Source organism: Grammomys surdaster, unplaced genomic scaffold (assembly GCF_004785775.1).
Source record: "Grammomys surdaster isolate TR1022 unplaced genomic scaffold, NIH_TR_1.0 126660, whole genome shotgun sequence".
NCBI classification, from domain to species: domain Eukaryota; kingdom Metazoa; phylum Chordata; class Mammalia; order Rodentia; family Muridae; genus Grammomys; species Grammomys surdaster.
The window spans coordinates 375,933-397,459 of record NW_021621449.1 but is presented as its reverse complement, the minus strand read 5'-3'; the positions used below and the strand labels follow the sequence as shown (position 1 = coordinate 397,459).

The window sequence follows — 21,527 nt, the reverse complement described above, 5'->3', positions numbered from 1 at the left end:
GTATTCTCTATAGCAGGCAGAGAGGGTGGGAAAAGAAATAAACCCCAAATCGGATGCTTCTCTTGGAAGTCAGGTAAGAATTCCACACACACCTTTGACCTTTTACCTCTGCTCTTGGTAAGTTCCAGCAGAATTCATAAGCACTGCCCTAGTACGGCTGAGGTAGAAAACGTCCTAACAACATCATGCTTCAAAATGGTCCTGCATGGGCCTCACCCAGAGATCTGGTGGCATCTGTTATCCCTTGCTAGCTTGTCTTGTATTCTCTATATAAGCTCAGATGACCATGAGCAAACGAACGTCTCTCATCTTTTAAATTTTCTCATCTGTAAATTGGATTTTCTCTAACCAGAAGAAAACAAAACATTCCAATAACAAAACATCGGGCCTTCAGAAAGCAGTAGCTGTCACTCTGAGGTGACTGTGGTAGCTGTAAGGGAAGGGAACCCTTGGGGGGAAACTCAGCAGGAAACCAAGAACTCCTCTTCTGCAAAAAAAGGAACTGAAACAGCCCCACTGGGCCCTGCAAGCAGGGCTGAACACCGGAGATTGCAGTGCAGGGTCTGGGGGCCTTCAGCCTGGAGGAGAGGAGGAGCCAGTCGGCTTGAGCCCTCGGCTGGCGGGCCAGGGAGTGCTCGCCCGGGCGGCCTCAGTCAGCTGACCTTGTGTGAACGCTCCCCTTCCAACCTCCCCGTACCCCTAATTGTCCCCAGTCTCCCTACGCCCGCCCCCATGTCTTGTCACACACCACACACACACACACACACACACACACACACACACACACACACACACACACACACACACACATATCTCTGCCTGGTTCGTAGAGTCCCAAACCAAGAGGAAAAGAGTGTGACTTGCAGGGACACTAGAAATGCTGGTCGTTTCCAAAGTTCTAGCCTTCACACCTAGGTCTGGCAGCTGCTTGCTGTCCGGCTCTCAGAACAAGGTAACGGGAGAATGAACTTCGTTCAGGGCCCGGACTGTACTTACAAAACGTTCTCCATTAATCCTCACATGAACCCTCTGGAGTGCGTACAGTCGTTCTAGGCCTGCAGGAGGACCAAGGCTCTACTGAGTTGTGGACACCTCAGTGGCAGGGCCCTTACCTAGCAGGCATCCGGATTACAAGGCATGGGTTTTTCCTCAATAACTCTAGCTTCATACTAGGACACCAAAAAAGCACCCATTCGAAAACCCCCACAGGCTTCATTGCTTGCTTGGAGGCCGTCATGTCATCGAGGACGAATTGAGCTCCCTGAAACAAAGCTAAAGGACTTTCCAGAAGGGGTGGGAGGCGGCCTTTGGATATGAAGTTACACACTTTAAGTCCCTGATATGTTAGTATACATTGAGCCACCTCTTTCCACAAGATACTCTTTGTCATTGTTGTTGTTGTTTGTTTTGTTTTGTGTGTGGGGGGGTTGTTGTTGTTTTTTGGTTTTTTCTTTTTCTTTTTTCTTTTTTTTGCCATCTTTGCTTTGGAGGCTGAAGGTAAACACAGGGTACTGCAAATAAGTGTTCTACCACTGAGGTACACACAAAGTCCACAAGCTATTTAATGCCATTAACTAAAAGAGGAGATTTCCTCTGCCATCTCTCTTCTGGAGCCCCTTCCTCTCAGGTAATGGGGTCAGCCCCATGTCAGAGACCATTTTGTCACTCTGGAGAGGGATTTTGAAATACCAACTCATTCCTGAGACTTTATAATACTTGCTTTTGGCCCCAAAGTCTCCTAGAGCATTTCAAGTTCCCCTTTACACCCCACATTTTTACTCATTTTTCTATTGGTTACCCCGTGGTAGAAGGATGCTACCAGAGTGAGGGGCTGTGTTCTGATTGGAACCTTGGCACTAAATGTCTCCCCTGGCCCAACCAGGGCAGGACAGCAAGACCCCCATCTCAAAAAACAAAACTTCATTTCTTGAGTGTTCCTCACATAAAAGGCAATTTTCTAAGAAGACAAACACAGCTTTGACACCTGGACAAGAGTTTGTTAAAGGCAGACTGGTGGAGAGCACACTCTCACGGATGTGTACTGCTGTGTCTCTTTAATACCCTGTGAAAGGTAACCTTAATCCCCTATGGCTTCCTTTATAGATGAGGGCCCTGAAAGGTTACTCCTGTATGTGGTCAGTGGCAGAATGTATGCCAAGGCTCTGGGTTTGATCCCCTAGTAGCACCATATGGGGGCAAAAAAAAAAAAAAAAAAAAAAAAAAGGGTGCGGGGCAATGAGGCAAACAGTGGGTGGGATCCAGATGTAGAAGGAGAGAGAACTTTCCAGATAGGGGAACCAGTATTTATAGGAGCTTAGCACGCAGGGGAGGTGGATAGGGGTTAGGCCATTTTGCCTGCTGGGCAAATGTGCACAAGTCTTGAGCTATGAGCTCCCCAAAGTCTACTTGAAACCTGAAAGAAAAACCTTGCTGCCTGCATGTTAACATGGGCTTTGCACACATTAGGCAAAAACCCTGTCACTGAGCTATGTCCCCAGGCCAGACCAGAGCACTGCAATTAATTCCTGAATCAAAAAATTCAAATAATGCATTTTTCAATGTGTGGTACATGCCTGTAATCCCAGGTTTTGGGATGCTGAGGCAGGAGGATTGCTGAAAGCTTGAAGCTAGCCTGACGTACAGTTGTGAGATTTTAATCCAAAAAAAGAAAGCTAATTAATCTTGGTGTGTGTTGTTTGTATTTATTTGTAATGTTTTAAAAATAATAATGTTTAGAAAATTAGGGAAAAAAAACAAATTAAAAATTCTTTTAAAGGGTTTATATACAAATTCTTCTTTAGTGAGTGATATGGGTGTATTTTAATACATTTGATTTAAAGAAAACAAAACAAAACAAGTAGAACAAACCGAGCAGCCATGGTGCAGGGGTTGGGATGTGCTCCTGAGGGCATGGGGAGCCACCAGCAGAATCAGGAAATGTTCTCTGTTACTGCCTTCCACACAGAAGGGAATCTTTCATCAGAGCCAAGATTAGCATAACACGATAGCATTTAGACAATCCTATTATTCTTTGATTTCTCCATCACCAACCTGACTCAGCATTCTAAATTTACTTAAGACCTGGGAGTGTGGGTTTTGCCAAATCTACCCCTGCGCGCTTTGAGACAGAGTCCTACTCTGCTGCCAAGGCTGACCCTAGATTTGTAGCAATCCTCCAGCCTTAGCCTCCCGAATGCTGAGATCACCCGGCATAAGCCAAGCCCAGCTTTGCTAAATCCTTCCTTATTAAGTCCAGTAAAGTTGTAGTCTAGGGAAGGACTAGAGCCCACGTGATCCAGATAGACATTCAAACACATCTCCGCTACTTGTCCTGTGACTTTGCACAAACGACTTAACTTTTCGGAGAAAAAAAAAAAAAGGCATAACATGTCCCTCACAGAATTAAAGGGGGTAAAGTGCACATACAGCTCCTGCCATAGACTATGCATTTAGAAATAAGCCATTGTCAGATACACACAGCCGCTCCAGACCCTCAGCGAGCTGTCTGTAGAGCGGAACAGAGGGTAGGGTGGATACGTTCATCAATTTTCTGAAGTAAAAATTGTCCCCACATCACAGATGAGGAAACTAAGGCTCAAAGATCAGATAAATGCTCAGTGAGCCATGTATAGACAATTCCTAAAAGATCCAGGACCGTCTTTTTTTTTTTTTTTCTTCTCCTACTGCTTCTGTCCCTTTGGGTCCACACCATCAGTAATGGCTGGAAAGGAGCTTGGTAACCAATGGCACCCGGAGCCCCCTCCTCTGGCCCACTGGCCTCCATTTACCTTTCCTCCTTTCCCTCCCGACATCCCTACTCCACCCCCACCCCGTATTACAGCCTCTGCATTTTCCTTGTTAAAGAGCTTGTCGGGAGACTCAGAGGGAACGCCTGTCTGGGATGTTTTCCAGAGCGCCTCCCTTCTAAGGGAGCAGATAAGTAGGTCACATCAGGATGCTGGGGGTGGGAGGGTAGGCTTCTATGGGAGGAGGCAAAAATACTTCAGGTCACATGGAAAATGGGAGACAAAATAACCGGCTTTCTTCCTCCTTCCTGCGTTCTCGGTCTCCCAGGGGCAGCTGCCTGTAGGCCAAGGCCTACAGGAAAATGTTTCCTATCCTGGTGACCTGGGAGGTCACCAGCAACGCTGAGCTCATACTGGGCCGAAAGCTTGTGTCTCCTTTGTTCTCCTACCCCACCCTGTCCCACTTACCTCCCTTCAGACACCCTCACACTGCCCACCTCCATTTTTCTCCTCCGTGGAGAAGAGAAAGCCCAGGATTGTAGAAGGAATATTCCACCTTGTTGACCTGGGAGGCTCTGGCCTGATCATCTGGAGTAGCACCCTGTCTTGTCCAGATCTGGGTCTCGGTTACCAAGACTACTATGGCAATGCAGTCAAGTCACGGCCTTTGCAAACCCCTTTCTCACCAGCTTTCCTGCCAGCGGTCTACAACAGAGCAGGGGAGGACCCCACAGCTGGGCAGATGGCTGTGGGGACCCCAGGCAGAGGAGGCTATGCAGGGCAGCAAGACCTGCCCCACCTCCCCATATCCTGCCCACCTCTGTACAACTCTCCCAAGCCCCCTTCCCTACAACACGTCCTTTTCCCTAGCTGAGCCCTGCTGGAGTTACAGTGCTGGGGTCCCACTTCTAAGAAAATGCAGCTGTTGGAGAGGTTCCAGCTGTGGAGGGCAGCTGTGTGCTGACCAGGACTGAACACTGGCAATGACCACACAAGAGTGTCCCAAGTTTATGTTTATGGTTTAAGACAAGGGACAAGAACAAAAGGACAAAAACCTGACCTTCAGGCTGAGGAAACACATCTGCTGCCCTGGAGCCCAACTCTACAGGGGACCAGTGTCTTCTTTCCTGTGTCTAGCCTAGGGGCTTTCCCTGTCCAGCCTTGGCTGCTTTTGTGAGGGGCGTAGTGCTTTCCTACCTGGCTCCTGTTTTCATTATATTAAACCCCCCCCCCCCCCATGACCACTCAGGGATACGAAGCCCTCTGTTCCTCTGCTCTGGAGAAGGAAGTATCCTCCATCCCTTGGGTGTCTGTTCCCACATGCCCCATGGGAAGGTCCACTCCTGCTTTCAACCCCTCTCACTCTTGCAGAGCAACTGAGAGGCAGTGCTGGGTGTCGGGAGAGAGATATCCATCTACACCTGGGTCTTTCATTCTACTTAATCTCCCCAGTGGGGCAGACTTGTCAAACACACCTCATTCCCAGGCTGGAGGAATCCCAGCTCTCTCTCATCAAGTGGGTGTAAATCCCCACAGGTATGCGGCAGGCAGGGAAGTTCTGTGCCAGGATGGGGGTGCCTTGTGCTAAAACAAAACGTTCAGACTTGTTAAATGTATGTCTTTTGTGTTCTCTAATTCCCTGGCATCTGCCACTGCACACACAGGCCGTGGACTGGACCACTCTCTGTCTGTTGCTAGGTGGGGTTGCTTCATCCAGGGCCTGAGTAGGCTCACTTCAGACAACTGAGAAGAGAAGCCAATCTTGAAGTTCCCATACCCCCTCCCCCCAGTCAATTAGTTCTGCACTTAAGCTTCTGAAACCTCCTTGTGCCTCAGAGTCACCAGGGGGTTGTTAAAACAGTGTCACCACTTGTCTTGTCACTGGGATTTACCCATTAGATCACAAGCCCTGTTACACTTCCATGTGTTGTTTGCTTTTGAAACAGGGTTTCAAGTATGCTGGCTGGCCTCAAACCTGCTCCATGGCAAGGCTGGTCTTGAACTTCCAGTCCTCCTGTTTGCCAAGTGCTGGGATGACGGGTGTGCATTACCTTACCTGCCTTAATTTTGGTCTTGCGTGTGTGGGTGGCTGACTGAAAGTCTTGCTATTCTATATCCCAGGCTGGTCTTGAACTCTCCATCCTCTTATTATGTAAAACATGGGTCCCTCGGACATAATCATGACAACACTGTAGTAGCTGATATAGTAACCAACATGTTATGTATTAACTAGTGGTTGGGTAGGATGAGCAGAAGGGAAATGCTGAACAAAGCGATAACTGACAATCCAGGTCGCACAGTGAAGGTTTCTTTATGCTTCTCAGAAAGGGGCACAATTAAAACCATACGGATTGTTAACTTCTGAAATATTCCACTTAATATTTTCAGTTCATGCTTGAACTTGGATTATGGAAACCATGGGAAAGCAAAAATCTCCATTAGGAGGTTCAAAGCCTAGAACACATTCCCAGGGTTTCTGGTTCCACATCTCTTCTTCCTCCTCCTCCTCCTCCTCCTCCTCCTCCTCCTCCTCCTCCTCTTCCTCTTCTTCTTCTTCCTCCTCCTCTTCCTCTTCTTCTTCTTCCTCCTCCTCTTCCTCCTCTTCTTCTTCCTCCTCCTCCTCTTCTTCCTCCTCTTACTCCTCCTCCTCTTCTTCCTCCTCCTCTTCCTCCTCCTCCTCTTCTTCCTCCTCCTCCTCCTCTTCCTCCTCCTCCTCTTCTTCCTCCTCCTCTTCCTCCTCTTCCTCTTCTTCTCCCTCCTCCTCCTCCTCCTCTTTCCCCTCCTCCTCCTCCTCCTCCTCCTCCTCCTCCTCCTCCTCCTCCCCTTGCTCCTCCTCTTCCTTCTTCTTCTGCTTTGTTTGTTTGAGACAGGGTCTCACTTCGTAGTCCTTGCTGGTCCTGAATTTAGCAGAGATCTGCCTAGCTCTGCCTCCTAAGTGTTGGTATTAAAGGAGTATGGGACTATGTCTGGCACCTGGTTTGACATTTCTAATAGTCTTTACGTGAACGGATGGTGCTGTCCAGGGACCGTGTTTGAATCCCAGCCTGCCACTTTGCAGCTTTGAGCACTTGTAACTAGAGCTTGCTGAATTTCAGCTTCTTAGTTATGAGATAGAGTCACCTGAGAGGAGGAAACCTGAATTGAGAAAATACCTCCATAAGACCGAGCAAACCTATAGCACATTTTCTTCATTAGTAATTGATGTGGGAGGACTAGCTTATTATGGGTGGTGCTATCCCTGGGCTGGTGGTCCTGGGTTCTGTAAGAAAGCAGGCTGAGCAAGCCATGAGGAGTAAGCCAGTAAGTAGCACTTCTCCACGGCCTCTGCATCAACTCCTGCCTCCAGGTTCCTGCCCTGTTTGCTGATGAACTTTGATACGCTCTCAGTAAGAGAATTAGACTGCATGTGGATGTGGAAGAGCTTCTCACTGCTCATGGCAAATAGAGTATCCAGACTGCCACGGGGCTCAGATATAGAACATATATTTCACATACACAAAGCCCTGCATTCAATCCCAAGCACCACACAAAAAAGAGTAGACAAGCCACTAAGACATTGCTTATCAAGTTGGTTCGTTTCCTGCACATCAGATACCCTGCCCAGGGCTGTGGCTGATTGGAGACAGATTATATGTGAGGACTCTAAAGCCCAGTTGAGCTTCCTGCCTCTTAGTCAGGTGTGATGGCAACAAGCCTACAGTACTCAGAGGCCTAGTCGGTGGGATGGCATGTTTGAAACCATGAGATAGACAGCAAGACCCTGTATCAAAACACCAAAGAGCAGGAAGGAAACCATATTCCTGGAAGGAATGTAAGAGGTTCAGATTGAGGTCCTAGAAGGTAATGCAGAAAAAAATAAAAGCTGCCTATGTCCTTCCCAACCTAGCCTACTCCCCTTATCCAGGTTCCCACATGACACCCAGAGTAGCACTTGGCCAGGACACCAAATTGGGTCTTCAAAGATTGTTTCCAGTCAGGTTTTGTTTGTTTGTTTGTTTTGTTTTGTTTTTAATTATATCCAGGTAGCAGTGGTGAAAGCCTTTGGTCCCAGCACTCAGGAGGCAGAAGCAGGCAGATCACTGCGGTCAAGGCCAGCCTGGTCTACAGAGGGAGTTCCAGGACAGCCAGGATAGAGAAACCATTTCCTGAAAAACAAAACAAAATAACAACAACAACAACAAAAATTGTGTGTCTGCTTGCATCCAAATGTGTGTGCACATGAGTGTGGGTGCCCGAGGAGACATAGGATCCGGCATAGTCTGGTTTCCAGCTGTTTATGAGCCATCTGATGTGGGTGCCGGGAGCCAGAACCTGGGAGCCAGAACCTGGGTCCTCTGCAAAACCCGTACATGTTCTTAGCTGCTGAGTCATTTCTCCTGCTCCTCAACTGACTTTACGATACTATTTCTATGTACCTCTCCTCCACTCTCGCACAGCCTACACTCTCCACAGATTACTGGCACTCACTCTTCCATGGTATGCTCCTCATTTTCCTTCCTCTAGCTTTTGCTCACAGTTCTGACCACAGAACACCGTGACCCTATTCAACATCATGTTCATTCTTCAAAGCTCACACAATGAAAGCTGCCTTTTGTAACAACCCATCTCAAATGTTTCTATGTCCGGAGAAATCTAATCTTGTCTATCTGTCTATGTTGGGTCTTCGATGATAATCACGGTTTATCCATTCATCTATTGGTCAGCCATCATCCCCACCACAAGCGACTTCTCTTTAGGTGATAGTAAAACACAGTATTAGAAGTCTCAAGTTTAAGTTTGAACTAAAATCAAGGTGCCAACCACTCATGGCTTATTACTCCAGTACGATGTGGTCCCTCTGCAGGTGTCTATGTAGAAGAAACTCAGTGGTTTGCAGACTTGGGTTGTATACTAAAGGCTACTCATTGAGCCTACTCATATGTATATGTGTGTGCATGCGTGTGCATGTGCATGCACATGTGTAGAAAACAAGAGTTGCCTGCTAGAGAGATGGCTCAGTTAGTAAAGTGCTTGCCACACAAGCCTGAGGACCTGACTCGAGTCCGTAGAACCCTCGTCAGAAAGGCTGACCACAGCAGTGCATCCAGTGCATCGTGTAATCCCCGTAATAGAAAGGCGGGGATAGGAGAAACCCTGAGACTTGCTAGAGAGCCAGTCTAGGCGAAGATGTAAGCTCTGGGCTCAGTGGGAGATCTTTTATCAAAAAACAAGGTAGAAGGTCTCTGAGGAGGTTCAGCAGTTAAAAGCACTTGCTGCTCTTCAAAGGACCTGAATTCAGTTCCCAGCACCCATGTGAGGCACCTCACAGTCACCTATAGCTCCAGCTCCAGAGGATCTGATACCTCTGGCCTCTGTGGGCATTTGCACACACGTGTACAAGCCCACAAACAGACACACAGACATAGCTACACACATATATAATTTAAAATAAAAATTTAAATTTAAAAGTATAATAGAAACTGAAGAAGATATCCAGTGTCGTGCTCTGGTCTCTACATATATGCACACTAAAAGAAACATACAGACACACACAGGATACACACACACACACACAGAGACATGCGAGCAAAAGTTGTGCTGTGTACAACTGTTAAAAAAAGTGGAACAGCCATTGAAAAGAAATGGCTTCTTATCCACAAAATTAGTCAACGGATTATTTTCTCTGATAATCAGAGACAGAATAAATACATTTGTATGTACATGTATATATAGTTACTATGACCCATATTCACGGATCTACTGATTTGTATATATGGATGCACCTGCTTTTCCAACCCTTTTAAAATAAATCTTTTTATTTTCTGTTCTAAGTAAAATCATGTGTTGGTAGAAAATTTGTAAATGAAATAAAAAGTTAAAAAGAAGAAGAAGAAGAAGAAGAAGAAGAAGAAGAAGAAGAAGAAGAAGAAAGTGAGTCACTCATAAACCCACAGTCCAGAAATAGCCAGTGAACACATTGGTATTTTTCTGGCCAATGCTAAGACATGCATATTTATTTTTCATGGTTTTTGAAGGCATTCAAGATTAAATGTTTATCCAGTACTATGTCCTTTTTTTTTTCTTAATGTGCTAATTTAAAAAATTAGCTTTTTGGTATTTGTGATGGATAATCTTGGTTGTTAACTTGACATATGTAGGAAGAGGAACCATCAACTGAGAGTTGCCTCCATCTGAACGCCTGTGAGGCATCTTCTTGACTGTTGGTTGGTTGGGAGGGCTCAGTCCACGATGGTCTTGGGTTGGATAAGAAGGGTAGCTGAATGTCAACCTGGATGGAAACCGGTAAGTCTAGTTCTGTGGTTTCTGCTTCAAGCTCCTGTCTTGAGACTCTGCTTTGGCTTTCCTCAACCACGGACTGTAGGCCTTAAGCCTTCCTTCCCCAAGATCCTTCTATCCATGGTGTTTATCACAGCAACAGAAACCAAACTAAAACAGTATTCATTTAAGTATTCTTCAAAAATCTTTTAAAAATATCTACTCATAGCTGCAACAATCTATATTTAACTATTTATTTACTCCTATAAATCTCAATCAACATCCTTGCATATCTGAGCAACTATTATATTCTTAGACCAAACCTAGAAACTAGAAACATCTCAACCTCTCCCTTTCTCTCTCTGTCTCTCTGTCTCTCTGTCTCTCTCTCTCTCTCTCTCTCTCTCTCTCTCTCTGTGTTATTGTTGTTGTTGTTTGGTTTTTGTTTTGGTGTCTTGAGGCAGGATATTTCTGTGTAGTCCTGGCTGTCCTAGAACTCACTTTTATAAACCAGGCTGCCCTTTGAACTCAGAGATCTGCCTCCCTCTGCCTCCCAAGTGCTGGGACCAAAGGTATGTACCACTACCACCCAGCACATTAGAGTCTCTTCAGGCATATTCCCAACTTGCTTTCTGGAGCTCCCACTTGAAAACAGAGGAGACTCCAGTTTCTGGTTTTGCCTACATGAAGGTTGAAAGATATCACTCTGATGGAACAAGCAATAGTTACATGGCTGAAGAGTCGACATCTCTTCTTGGCTCTGAAAGAGAGGTGGGCAAATGGGGAAAGCAAACCCCTCAAGCTGGAGGGGCAGGCAGATGAACACAGGGTGTTATGACCAAGCAGAGCAGACTCTGGGGTGGGGTGGGGCTAACTGCAGCAGGTGCAGAGCTGGATGGAGGCAGAGAGGATATGTCTCAGAGTCACAATGCCAGGAGCCCACAGCAATGGGTGAGGAAAATGCTTTGTGTGTTTTATCTCTAGGAGCCCCACAAAGCACTCAGAGTAAATGCTGTAAGAAAACCCCCTCCTGCAGAGGGAATGGGAACAAAAACCACTTGAAATAACAGAGAATTTGCTCTCAAGAGATGTTATTAACCACAGCCTATGCTTTTTATGACAGCCTAGCTGACCCAAGCAGAGAAAATACCCACTGAAGTGCACACTGGCCATTTTGTCCCATGTAAGAAGTCAGGGAGGGTTGATGAGAACTTCTGAAGTTCACAGAGACTCAGGAAGGCCCATCATCGAGGACCACCAACCCCCCTGATGCCTATCATACGTCACCACAACAATATCCATTTACAACACTCTTTTTGCCTGATACATCATATCTACATATCAAGAGTTTATAAAGGCATGGGTTAACGAGATTGAATAAGACACCAGAATCAGACATGGCAGGGGAGTTAAACTCTGAGCTGTGCTAAAGACTCTAAAACAGACAGAGAGTAAGTGAAGACTGAGTGAGAGTAAAGCCAAGACAGAAGAAATCCAAGAAAGGGCTGGGGGCATGGCTCAGGGTTAAGGTGCTGGCCTAGCAGGTTCAAGGCCTCAGGTTTCCTCCCCAGCACCAAAAAGGAAATAAAAGATATAAGCTTAGAATACCTGGAGATAATGTCTTATTACATGAGAAAAAAATAACACAAATTATCAAGAGTGTATAAAATAAAATTTTACAGCATGTGTGTGTACGCATGGACACACACACACACACACTTTAAAAAATGAGGGGAAAGCCGGGCGGTGGTGGTGCACGCCTTTATTTCTAGCACTTGGGAGGCAGAGGCAGGCAGATTTCTGAGTTTGAGGCCAGCCTGGTCTACAGTGTGAGTTCTAGGACAGCCAGGGCTACACAGAGAAACCCTGTCTTGAAAAACAAAAAAAAAAAAAAACAAAAAAAAAATGCGGGGGGGAAATGATCAAGAAGAAACACTAGAGATGTCAAGCTCAGGACAGAAACACAGACGGCCATTGACAGGCTTCCGTGTGGGTGACATGGCTGAGGAAAGGATTTCTGAGCTTGAGGATGTATGTCTAAAAAAATGCTCCAAACTGAAAGCAAAGAACAGAAACAGATGGCCAGAATAGTTAAAGACTGTGCTGCAGATGTGGACGAGCATCTGAGGAAAAAGGAAGGGACAGGAGAAATAGTCAAGTCAAAGCTGACTGAATAATCCCTCAAGTGGCCCTCCGACACTAACAGATCATAGACCCAGGAAACAGAGAATTCTAGGCAAGAGGAGAAAAAGGTTTCAGAAAATTAAAGATGATGATTCCCAAAAGAGGACAGTACAATAAAATATTTAAGGTACTCAAAAGAGCAGAGATGGTCAGTGGGTAAAGGCTCTTGGCACCAAGGCTGATGACCTGAGTTTGATCCCTGAGACCTAAAAAATGGAAGAGAAGTGACTCCTGAAAGCTATCCAAAGTCACCATGGCACACAGGCAAACCTGTTGAAGTGAGACTGTGAGATCATGAAGACAGCTCAGTAGGGAAAGGGACTTGCTTCAGAAGCTCAGCCACTAGAAGAATTCAATTCCTGCAGCCCAGGTAAGGGCAATGGAGAAAACCAATTCCACAGAGCTGTCCCGTGATCTGCACACATACACCACGGTATGTGTGCTCGTGTACACACATCATGCATGCACACACATATGATAATAATAAATAAACTTTAAAAGTAATGAAGGTTTCAGAAATAACCAGCAGACTACAACATGTTAGTATAAATAAGCTTAACACCAACAATCAATAATCAATCAATAGTGAATCAAGCAATTTAATCAATAGTGAATGATTAAATATGAATAAAGCTTCAAATGGCTGAGAAACACAAAGTATGATGTCATACTCTCATGTTCTGAATGACAAATGAAAAAATTACAATTATAGAAGAATAAAGTATACAACAAAAAAATAAGCCAATTGCATTATCAAAAAAATGTGTGTCCCGAGAAACAAGTTAAGTATCAGTAATGACCACAACCTGTTGAAGGAATTAGATTCAACTAGCTTCCCTCAGGAAGCTAGGCAGCTATAGAACCTGGGCTAGCAAGCTCCTGAGTACTGTAGGAGGCCATGCTGCTGTGTGAAAGGCTTTCCTGGTTGAGAGAGTGCCATCAAGATCAAGTGACCCAGAAGACAATGCATAAGGAGGGAACATTAATGAAGCCGGTTTCAAAAGAACCAAGAAACAGCCCACATGGAGAGAGGGTCAACAAACACAAGAAATCTAAGATCAGTGAAGAAACTAGACACTTTGACATGGATTTAGAGGATTGCCACAGTGAAGTGAGTAAGAAATTTAAAAAGAAAGGAAGAAAATAAAGACATTTTTCTAGAGACTTGAGGAAACTCTGAGTCAAGGCCTGAAACACAAGGCTCTAGAGAAACCAACCATCAATATCTGCTGCTTAAGGCAGAGATCTTCTCCCATAGACCACACTAGCTAAAGATGATACAGGGTGGCCCTGGAGAGATGGCTGTATGGTTAAGAGCACTTGCTGCTTTTTGCAGAAGACTGGGGTTCAGTCCCCAGCACCCACAAGGCAGCTCACAGCCATCTGTCTGTAACTCCAGTTACATGGGACTTGATACCCTCGTCTAAACCCTGGACACCAGGCATGAATATGGTATACATACATGCATATAAAACATTCATACATATAAAATAAATAAAAAACCTTAAAAAATAAACATTATACAGGATGACCTTAATTTTAAGTCCACCAAAAATGAATATATAAACTATAAGTAGGAATTTGACTCCAGTCAGTGTCTATATTCCATCGTACAGGAAACAGAACTTTTGGAAAGCAAGATGAACGAGGGTGAACATTCTCTAAATATGCAAATGACACCAGATTTGAGATGTGTGATTTGTTAGAACGGAAAAAAGAAATATGCCAGCAAAAAAACAGCTTTAACAGCTGACAGAAATGTTTTAAGAACCCAGTGGCGCTGGGCAGTGGTGATGCGCACTCCTTTAATCCCAGCACTTGGGGGGCAGAGGCAGGCGGATTTCTGAGTTTGAGGCCAGCCTGGTCTACAGAGTGAGCTCCAGGACAGCCAGGGCTACACAGAGAGACCCTGTCTTGAAAAACCAAAAAGAACCCAGTGGCTATGCTGGAGGTATAAATCAGATGGTAAAGTGCTTGCCTAGCATGCATAGAACCCCAGGTTCCCTAGCACCACATAAAAGTGGATGTGGTGGTGCTCACCTCTAGTCCTACCCCTCAAGAAGGGTGTGTGTGTGTGTGTGTGTGTGTGCAGAAGGTCCAGGTCATCCTCAGCTACATAGGGAACTTTAGGCTAGCTTTAAGATATGTGAGACCTTGTCTTAAACAAGAAAGGAAGAAAGAAAGAAAGAAAGAAAGAAAGAGAGAGAGAGAGAAAGAAAGAAAGAGGGAGGGAGGGAGGAAGGAAGGAAGGGAGGGAGGAAGGGAGGAAGGAAGGAAGGAAAAGATCACAATGGAGAAGCTAAACAGAGTATGTAATGCTGAAAGCAAGAAAGTACTGCACAGTCTCAGCTTCCCAGCAACACCATGAACAGGATAATCTTTCGATGAAAGAATTCATAGCAGCTAAGAGTCAAGACGATGATTATCAGTCAATTACTAAAAAGGCGAGGAAGCAGGTTACAGAGCAATAAATCGTCCTGGGTGTTCCACTCAATGTCAGCAGAAACCAAATTTGAATCAGCTGATGAGTGTGCATAGAAATACCTTCTTATTGCTGAACCTGAGACAGTTTTCCTCCTGAGGAGTATACTGGGTTTTACTTCTGAATGCCATAATTTCTGCGATCTCTTTGAAGAATGAGTACAGAAGTTTAATTAAGGGTTTAATATAAAAAGGGGAGGAGTCAAGTGGTTTAACTCACTGAGAGAGCACTTGGCTAGCATAGGCAAGGCCCAAGAAAAAGACGCTGTCTCAGATCTCAGATACACAAAACTGAGGGATTTTGTTGCAGTAGACTTGACTTCAAACAATGTTAAAAGTTACTAGCTGGGCAGTGGTGGCGAACTCCTTTAATCCCAGCACTTGGGAGGCAGAGGCAGGCGGATTTCTGAGTTCGAGGCCAGCCTGGTCTACAGAGTGAGTTCCAAGACAGCCAGGGCTATACAGAGAAACCCTGTCTCAAACAAAAACAAACAAACAAAAAAAGTTACTTAGAAGAAAAAGAAAATAAAATAGTCCCAAAGCTCCAATCTATTGAAAGAAAGTCGAGGGCCTGAGGACTCAGATCTACAGTACTTGCAAGATCCTTGGTTTGATTACAGCATGATGAGAAGAAAAATAAATATATATACAAATGTAATGACTCCAAAGAAATAAATGAAGGCAAAGTGAAAACTTCATTTTTATTATTTTTCAAAAAATTTGGTGGGTGGGCAGGTTTGAGGGAAGGTTTCTCTGTGTAGCTCTAGCTGTCCTGGAATTCATTCTGTAGATCAGGCTGGCCTCGAACTCAGAGATTCACCTACCTCTGACTCCCAAGTGCTGGGATTAAAGATATGTGCCATCACCTCTTGACCTCACTTTTTAAAAATCACTTTTAATATCAATAGTCTAATTGCATCACTTAAAAGACAAAGACTGGAGGGGTGGCTTAGTCAGTAAAGCTCTTGTACAAAGATGAAGACTTGTGTTCAATTCCCAGAATGCACTTTAAAAGCTGACGGCGGTGGCACACTGACAGTCCAGCACTGGAGAGGAAACAGTAGCATATCCTCCTGGCCAACCGCCCTAGCCAATGTGGTGAGCCCCAGACCATCGAGAGACCTTATCTCAAAAAGCAAGGCAGATGGCCTGAGAAGTGACTTCATTGTCCTGAGTAGGCCTAGGCCACTAGGCCCAGTGAGTAAAACACCCCTTTATATGCATTAAACTATGTGAAGCAAAACTTACAGAGATCCAAAGGAAAGTAGATGGCACTCAGATTATAATAGAGACCCGCAAGTCCTCTTTCAAAAACGAGCATATTCAGCGGGGAGCTTGAAATAGGTAGGTGTAGTTAAACCCACCAGCAGCAGCAGCTGGATAGAAATGACGTCTACTGATGACTTCATCACAACAGCAGAATTTTTTTTGTTTGTTTGTTTTTTGAGATAGGGTTTCTCTGTGTAGCCCTGGCTGTCCTAGAACTCACTCTGTAGATCAGGCTGGCCTCGAACTCATGTCTGCCTCTGCCTCCCAAGTGCTGGGATTAAAGGTGTGTGCCAACACCGCCCGGCCCACAACAGCAGAATTACATTCTCTGCTCAGGGTCCCATGAAGCACTCACCAAGATAGGTCACATTCTGAGCTATAAAGTACATCTTAATAATTATTTGAAAATAGAAATCATAGGTCAGGCATAGTGGCACATGTCTTTAGTCTAAGCACTGGGGAGGCAGAGGCAGGTGGATCTCTCTGAGTTTGAAGCCAACCTGGCCAACAGGGTGAGTTCCAGGACCAACAGGGCTATGCAGAGAGACCTTGTCATAAAACAAACCAAACAAAATCAAAAAACAAAAACAGAAATCCTGTGATGCCTGTTACTAAACCAAAGTGAAAACAGACTGGAAATCAGTTACAGAAATTCCAGAAAAGTCCAGAAATTGGAGATTATACAGCCCACTTTTGGAAAATGTATTCAAAATGAGGACATTCTCAGAGATTTAAAGTATTTTGAACTAAATGAAATAAGACAAAATTGATCACAATTTCTGGGACGTCGAAAAGTCAGTGTTCAGAGGGGAAAATTAGAGCACTAAATGTGGATTCTAGAAAAGGAGAAACATCGAGAACCAGTAATCTACAATTCTAAATTAGGAAAGGTGAAAAAGAGCAAGTGATTCTCAACGACAAACTCCCTGAAGCCTGGGCTGTGGGAAGCTAAGACAGGAAGACAGGAAGCTCAAGGTAATCTCAGTAAGACCCTGTTGAACACGAACACACATGCACGCGCGTGTGTGCACACACACACATACACACACACACACACACACACACACACACACGCATGCATGTGCACGCGCAGTAAAACAAAACATTCAGGAACCAGGAAGATCAGGAGTTCAAGCCTTAGGTACACAGTGAGACTGCTGACCGTCTGAGCTATGAGACCTGTCTTAACAAAACAAAGCAAAAAAGCAAACGACAAACTCCCTAATTAAATTTAAAAAAAAAAAGAGCAATTAAATGAATGTAAGCTGAAAAAAGAGTAATAAAAAAAGTACAGCAGCCGGGCAGTGGTGGCGCACGCCTTTAATCCCAGCACTTGGGAGGCAGAGGCAGGCGGATTTCTGAGTTCAAGGCTAGCCTGGTCTACAGAGTTCCAGGACAGCCAGGGCTACACAGAGAAACCCTGTCTCTAAAAACCAAAGAAAAAAAGTACAGCATAGAAGTCAACAAGGCAGAAATTTCTGTCTCTCTGTCTCTTTCTCTGTGTATGTGTGTGTGCGCGCGCACATGTGTGTGTTATATAGCACACGTGTGTTCAGAAGACACCCTTGAATTTGGATTTTCACCTTTTACCTTATTTGAAGCTGGATCTCTGCTGCTGCCTGGATCTCATGCTGCACATGAGGCTAGCTAACCCATGAACTTCCAGGGACGAGTTTGTCTCTGTCTCTCGCCCCACCATAGAAGCACTAGGAGAGCAGATTCTACCATGACTGCCTTTCTGTGGAGTCTAGGGATTTGAACTCAGGTCTTCACCCTTGTACAGCAAGTTCTTTACCCATGAAGCCATTTCTCCTGCTCAGTTTTCCTCTCTTCCTGGTGCTAACCACTGAGCTTAGGGCCTTACACATGCTAGATGAAAGTATGGCCACTAAGCTAATTCACAGCCTTTGCTTTGTTTTTCAGACAGGGTGTGTCTTTTGCCCCAGGCTGACCTCAGTTATTTGCTACTGTGTCCAGCTGATGGAAATCAGAATCCACACAGGAAGATGAATTCATTGTTGTGAAGATGTCAGTTTTTCTCAGTATGATCAACAGATTAACAACAATCCCAATCAAAATAAATCTCTGGCTATCAGCAATATGGCTACAGTGTGTACGCAGAGGTAAACGCCCAGGTCTAGAACAGCTAGTTATACAGTGTTGGAAGAAAACAAGAAGGAGACTTATTATATCAAGAAAACGTAAGAGTCACTTATATAAATCTATAGAGAGGGAGACAATATGCCATTGGCAAAAGAATAGATCAGTGGGACAGTATGGAGCCCACAAATAAATAAAAAGAGGAAGGGAGCCAGTGTGTGTGTGTGTGTGTGTGTGTGTGTGTGTGTGTATGTGTTGTGTAGGCTGATGAAAATCTCTAAAGTAAATGAATTGTTAGCTGTGGTGATCCATGCTGTCCTCTCAGAACTTAGAAGGCCTATACAGAAAGACTGCCAACATTTAAGGCCAACCTGGGTTGTGTAGAAAGGAAAAGTCTGGGGTGGAGGTCAGTTGGGGAGGGGATGGGAAAGACTAGAATAAAGGACAAGGAAAGAAAAAAAGAAAAGGAAGGCGGGAGAGATGGCTCAGTGGTTAAGAACACTGACCGCTCTTCCAAAGGTCCTGAGTTCAATTCCCAGCAACCACATGGTGGCTCACAACCAACTGTAACGGGATCTCATGCACTCTTCTAGTGTGTCTGAAGACAGCTGCAGTGTACTCACATAAATGAGAGGGGGAGGTCGGGAGGGAGGAAAACAGAAGAAAAGGAATAAACTAGTAAATCCAAGCATTCGACTGTTAATCAGCCCTGAAAGGAAATATGTTAGGTCTTCAGATGGCTCCGCTGGGAAAGTGCTTGCCTTGCAAGCCCAAAAACCTGAGTTCAATCCTCAGAACTCACTTTGAAAAGAAAAACAAAACAACAGCAAAACCTTATTGTGGTGAGGTGTGCTTAGAATCCCAGCATTGAGGAGATGGAAATAGGCATGCCCCAGAGGCTCACTGGCCAGCCAGCCTAGCCAACAAGAGACCCTGTTCCAAAGAAAAAGTGAACAGCACCAGAGGAATGACATCATAGATTGTCCTCTGCCCTCTATGTGCACTCACATACATGTGCACACATAACCACATACATAAATGAACTTCGACGGATACATACACAAACAAATAAGCTGTCAAGACATGGCGAAATCTTAGATTGCTAAGTGAGAGAAGCCAATCTAAAAAGTCTAATTTGTTTCATCTAAACGATATGACAGTCTGGAAAAGGTAAAACTGGAAAAGAGATGTGATTGGTGATTGTCAGGGCTTGAGAAGGATAAACGGGACGGGTGCGGGGAAGTAACTGTGGAAACGGGTCACTGCACTTGTGCTGATGCACACTGTACACTTCAACGGATGGACGGGTCTAGTCAGGGAATGTACTACGCATGCGCAAAGGCCGAGAAAAAAAATTTTTTTTTTAAGGGGAGTTCCCTATTCCTTCAAGTGTGCTACGAACCTAAACCTGCTCTAAATGCATTCTGAAAGTGGAGGGGCTGAGGATGCTGCAGAGGAGCAGCGTGTGTCTGAGCCTGTGTGAGGCCCTGGGTGTCCAAACTGGCAAACTCACATCTTCCACAAGAGTAGGAAGCAGACCGCATCTCCAGCTCTGGTCAATATATACTAGTTAAGGAACTCGGTATTTAGCCTAAAGATCATGTGTTGGTATCAAGCATTCTTGATCTTAAAAAACCTTTTCTGAGGGCTAGAAAGATGGCTCAGGGGTTCGGAGCACTTGCTGCTCTTGCAATGGATCTGGGTTCAGTTCCCATCCGTTCCCAGCAACCACAAGGTGGTTCATGGCCATCAGTAATTCCAGTTCCTAAAACTCCAACACCATTCTCTGATGTCCACAAGCACCAAGCATGCATGGGGTGCTTGTGGACATACATATAAACATATGCACATACATATAAACAGGCAAAATACTCAGAAACACCAAAATAAATCTAAAAAGAATTTTTAAAAAAATAAGTCCTTTTCTGCTGTTTAATTGTCTGACTCTTGGAAAAGTTACACAACTTCCAGCTGATGCTACTCTGCCTGATTGGCTCTCTGCCCTTGCTAGAACCTTCCATTTCCTCTAGTGCCTTCCAAGCCTGTAGCATCAAGGGTAGGACACCTGACTGCCTCTCCCTAGTACATGGTTGCCTACCTCACGCTGCCTCTGTCTGAATGAGAGAGACACTCTGTCCCACACAAGAGAGCCTTATAGACTCAGGTCTCAAAAAAGTTTAGGTTTTTCCAACCTATGAGAATACAGAGTTGGCCACCTGCCTCTCTCCCTCTCTCTAACACTCCAGCTTTATATTTTCTTGTCGCTAAGAGGACAGACAGCTGGGCAGCTCTCATGTAGTAATCATTGTCCCAGGGTTTTGGGGAAAGCACTGCACAAAATATGAAATCATTTTCTAATAATACAGATCTTATTAGCTCTTTGACTAGAGGAAGCAGAGGCTGAAAGGAATCGATACAATCCACTTTTCATGTATCTAAAGACATGTAAGGAACCAGCCCAAGGAAACTGCCTGAAACGGGCTAAAGAGCAAAGTGGCGCTCAGAGAAGGGGGTGAGGAAGAGAGAGAGTAGAGGTGGGGAGGGTGGCTATCAAGTACCGAATGCAGCCTTCACAACCGCTCCAAGGTTCCCCCCTGCTCTTGGCTCCCCCACAGAACTTACTTGAAGGTGGATGATTTCTCGGTCTGACTCCATCTTGCCGCCCTGGGGCCACTTACCGCCCTCCGAGCGGCTGTAGTTTGCGTGGGCTTTTCAGCTGGGCAGTCTGTGCTTATGGCTCTTCTGAGGTGGGAGACAGCGCGCCTGCAAGACAGACCAGCTATTCATCGGCTGATGCGGGATGCTTGGCTTGGCCTCAGCCCCTGGGGGAGGCGCACATGTGGGCAAGTGTCTGCCCTGCATGAGGCATATTGATAGGTGGCCTTTTGAGTTGTCCCTCTAGTCCCAGCCAGGCCATCTGAGGAGACGGCCCCTGCTTTGAGGCAGTAAGGTTTACTACTGAAAAAGTAATTTTGTATGTTTACCAAGGAAATTGGAGAACAGCTCTAACGAAGTTTTCACACAGCACACTAGTTGCTCAGAGTAGAGTCTCCCGTCACCAATCATGGGATGGCTTCAACCCAAATCCCAAGACACGAGTTTCAGAAGTGTCTCCCTTTGTCTCCTTTGTTCTGTTTGTGCCCTCGGTTCCTAAGAGTGGGAGAGAGGAAGGAGTAGCCTACCAGTAGGGAGTAGCTTACCTGGTAGGATGCAAAGCTACAAGGTAAGTAATATAAATTGATACCTTGGACTTCTCTCTGACGTGAGAGGGGGACAGAACTGTGAGAACGCAGGGAACACTGCACCTTCAAATCCACTTCACCAGGACAGTTGCGTTTCCCTCACTTCTAAAAGAGAGCTATGACAACCAGACTTTTTTTGGAAACTGATTATTCTTCCTGTTTACCTTAGAGCCTAAAACACTTCTGTCTTGTTCCTAGACCTGTTTTAGACCCAAACTGCTGTGGTGGGAGCCTGTGAGTGTGCCAGACG

At 45.2% G+C, this 21,527-nt stretch overlaps 1 protein-coding gene across 1 annotated transcript in view; it reads right to left on the bottom strand.

Annotated features, from left to right (window-relative positions):
* Ninj2 (ninjurin 2) overlaps positions 1-20,820 on the bottom strand; it is a 106,804-nt gene extending 85,984 nt beyond the window's left edge. The window contains exon 1 of the mRNA XM_028761147.1: positions 20,658-20,820. Within this exon, the coding sequence (XP_028616980.1) occupies positions 20,658-20,690 (33 nt within the window). The 5' untranslated portion in view covers positions 20,691-20,820. The remainder of the gene's footprint in view (positions 1-20,657) is intronic.
* Between the last annotated feature and the right edge of the window lie 707 nt (positions 20,821-21,527).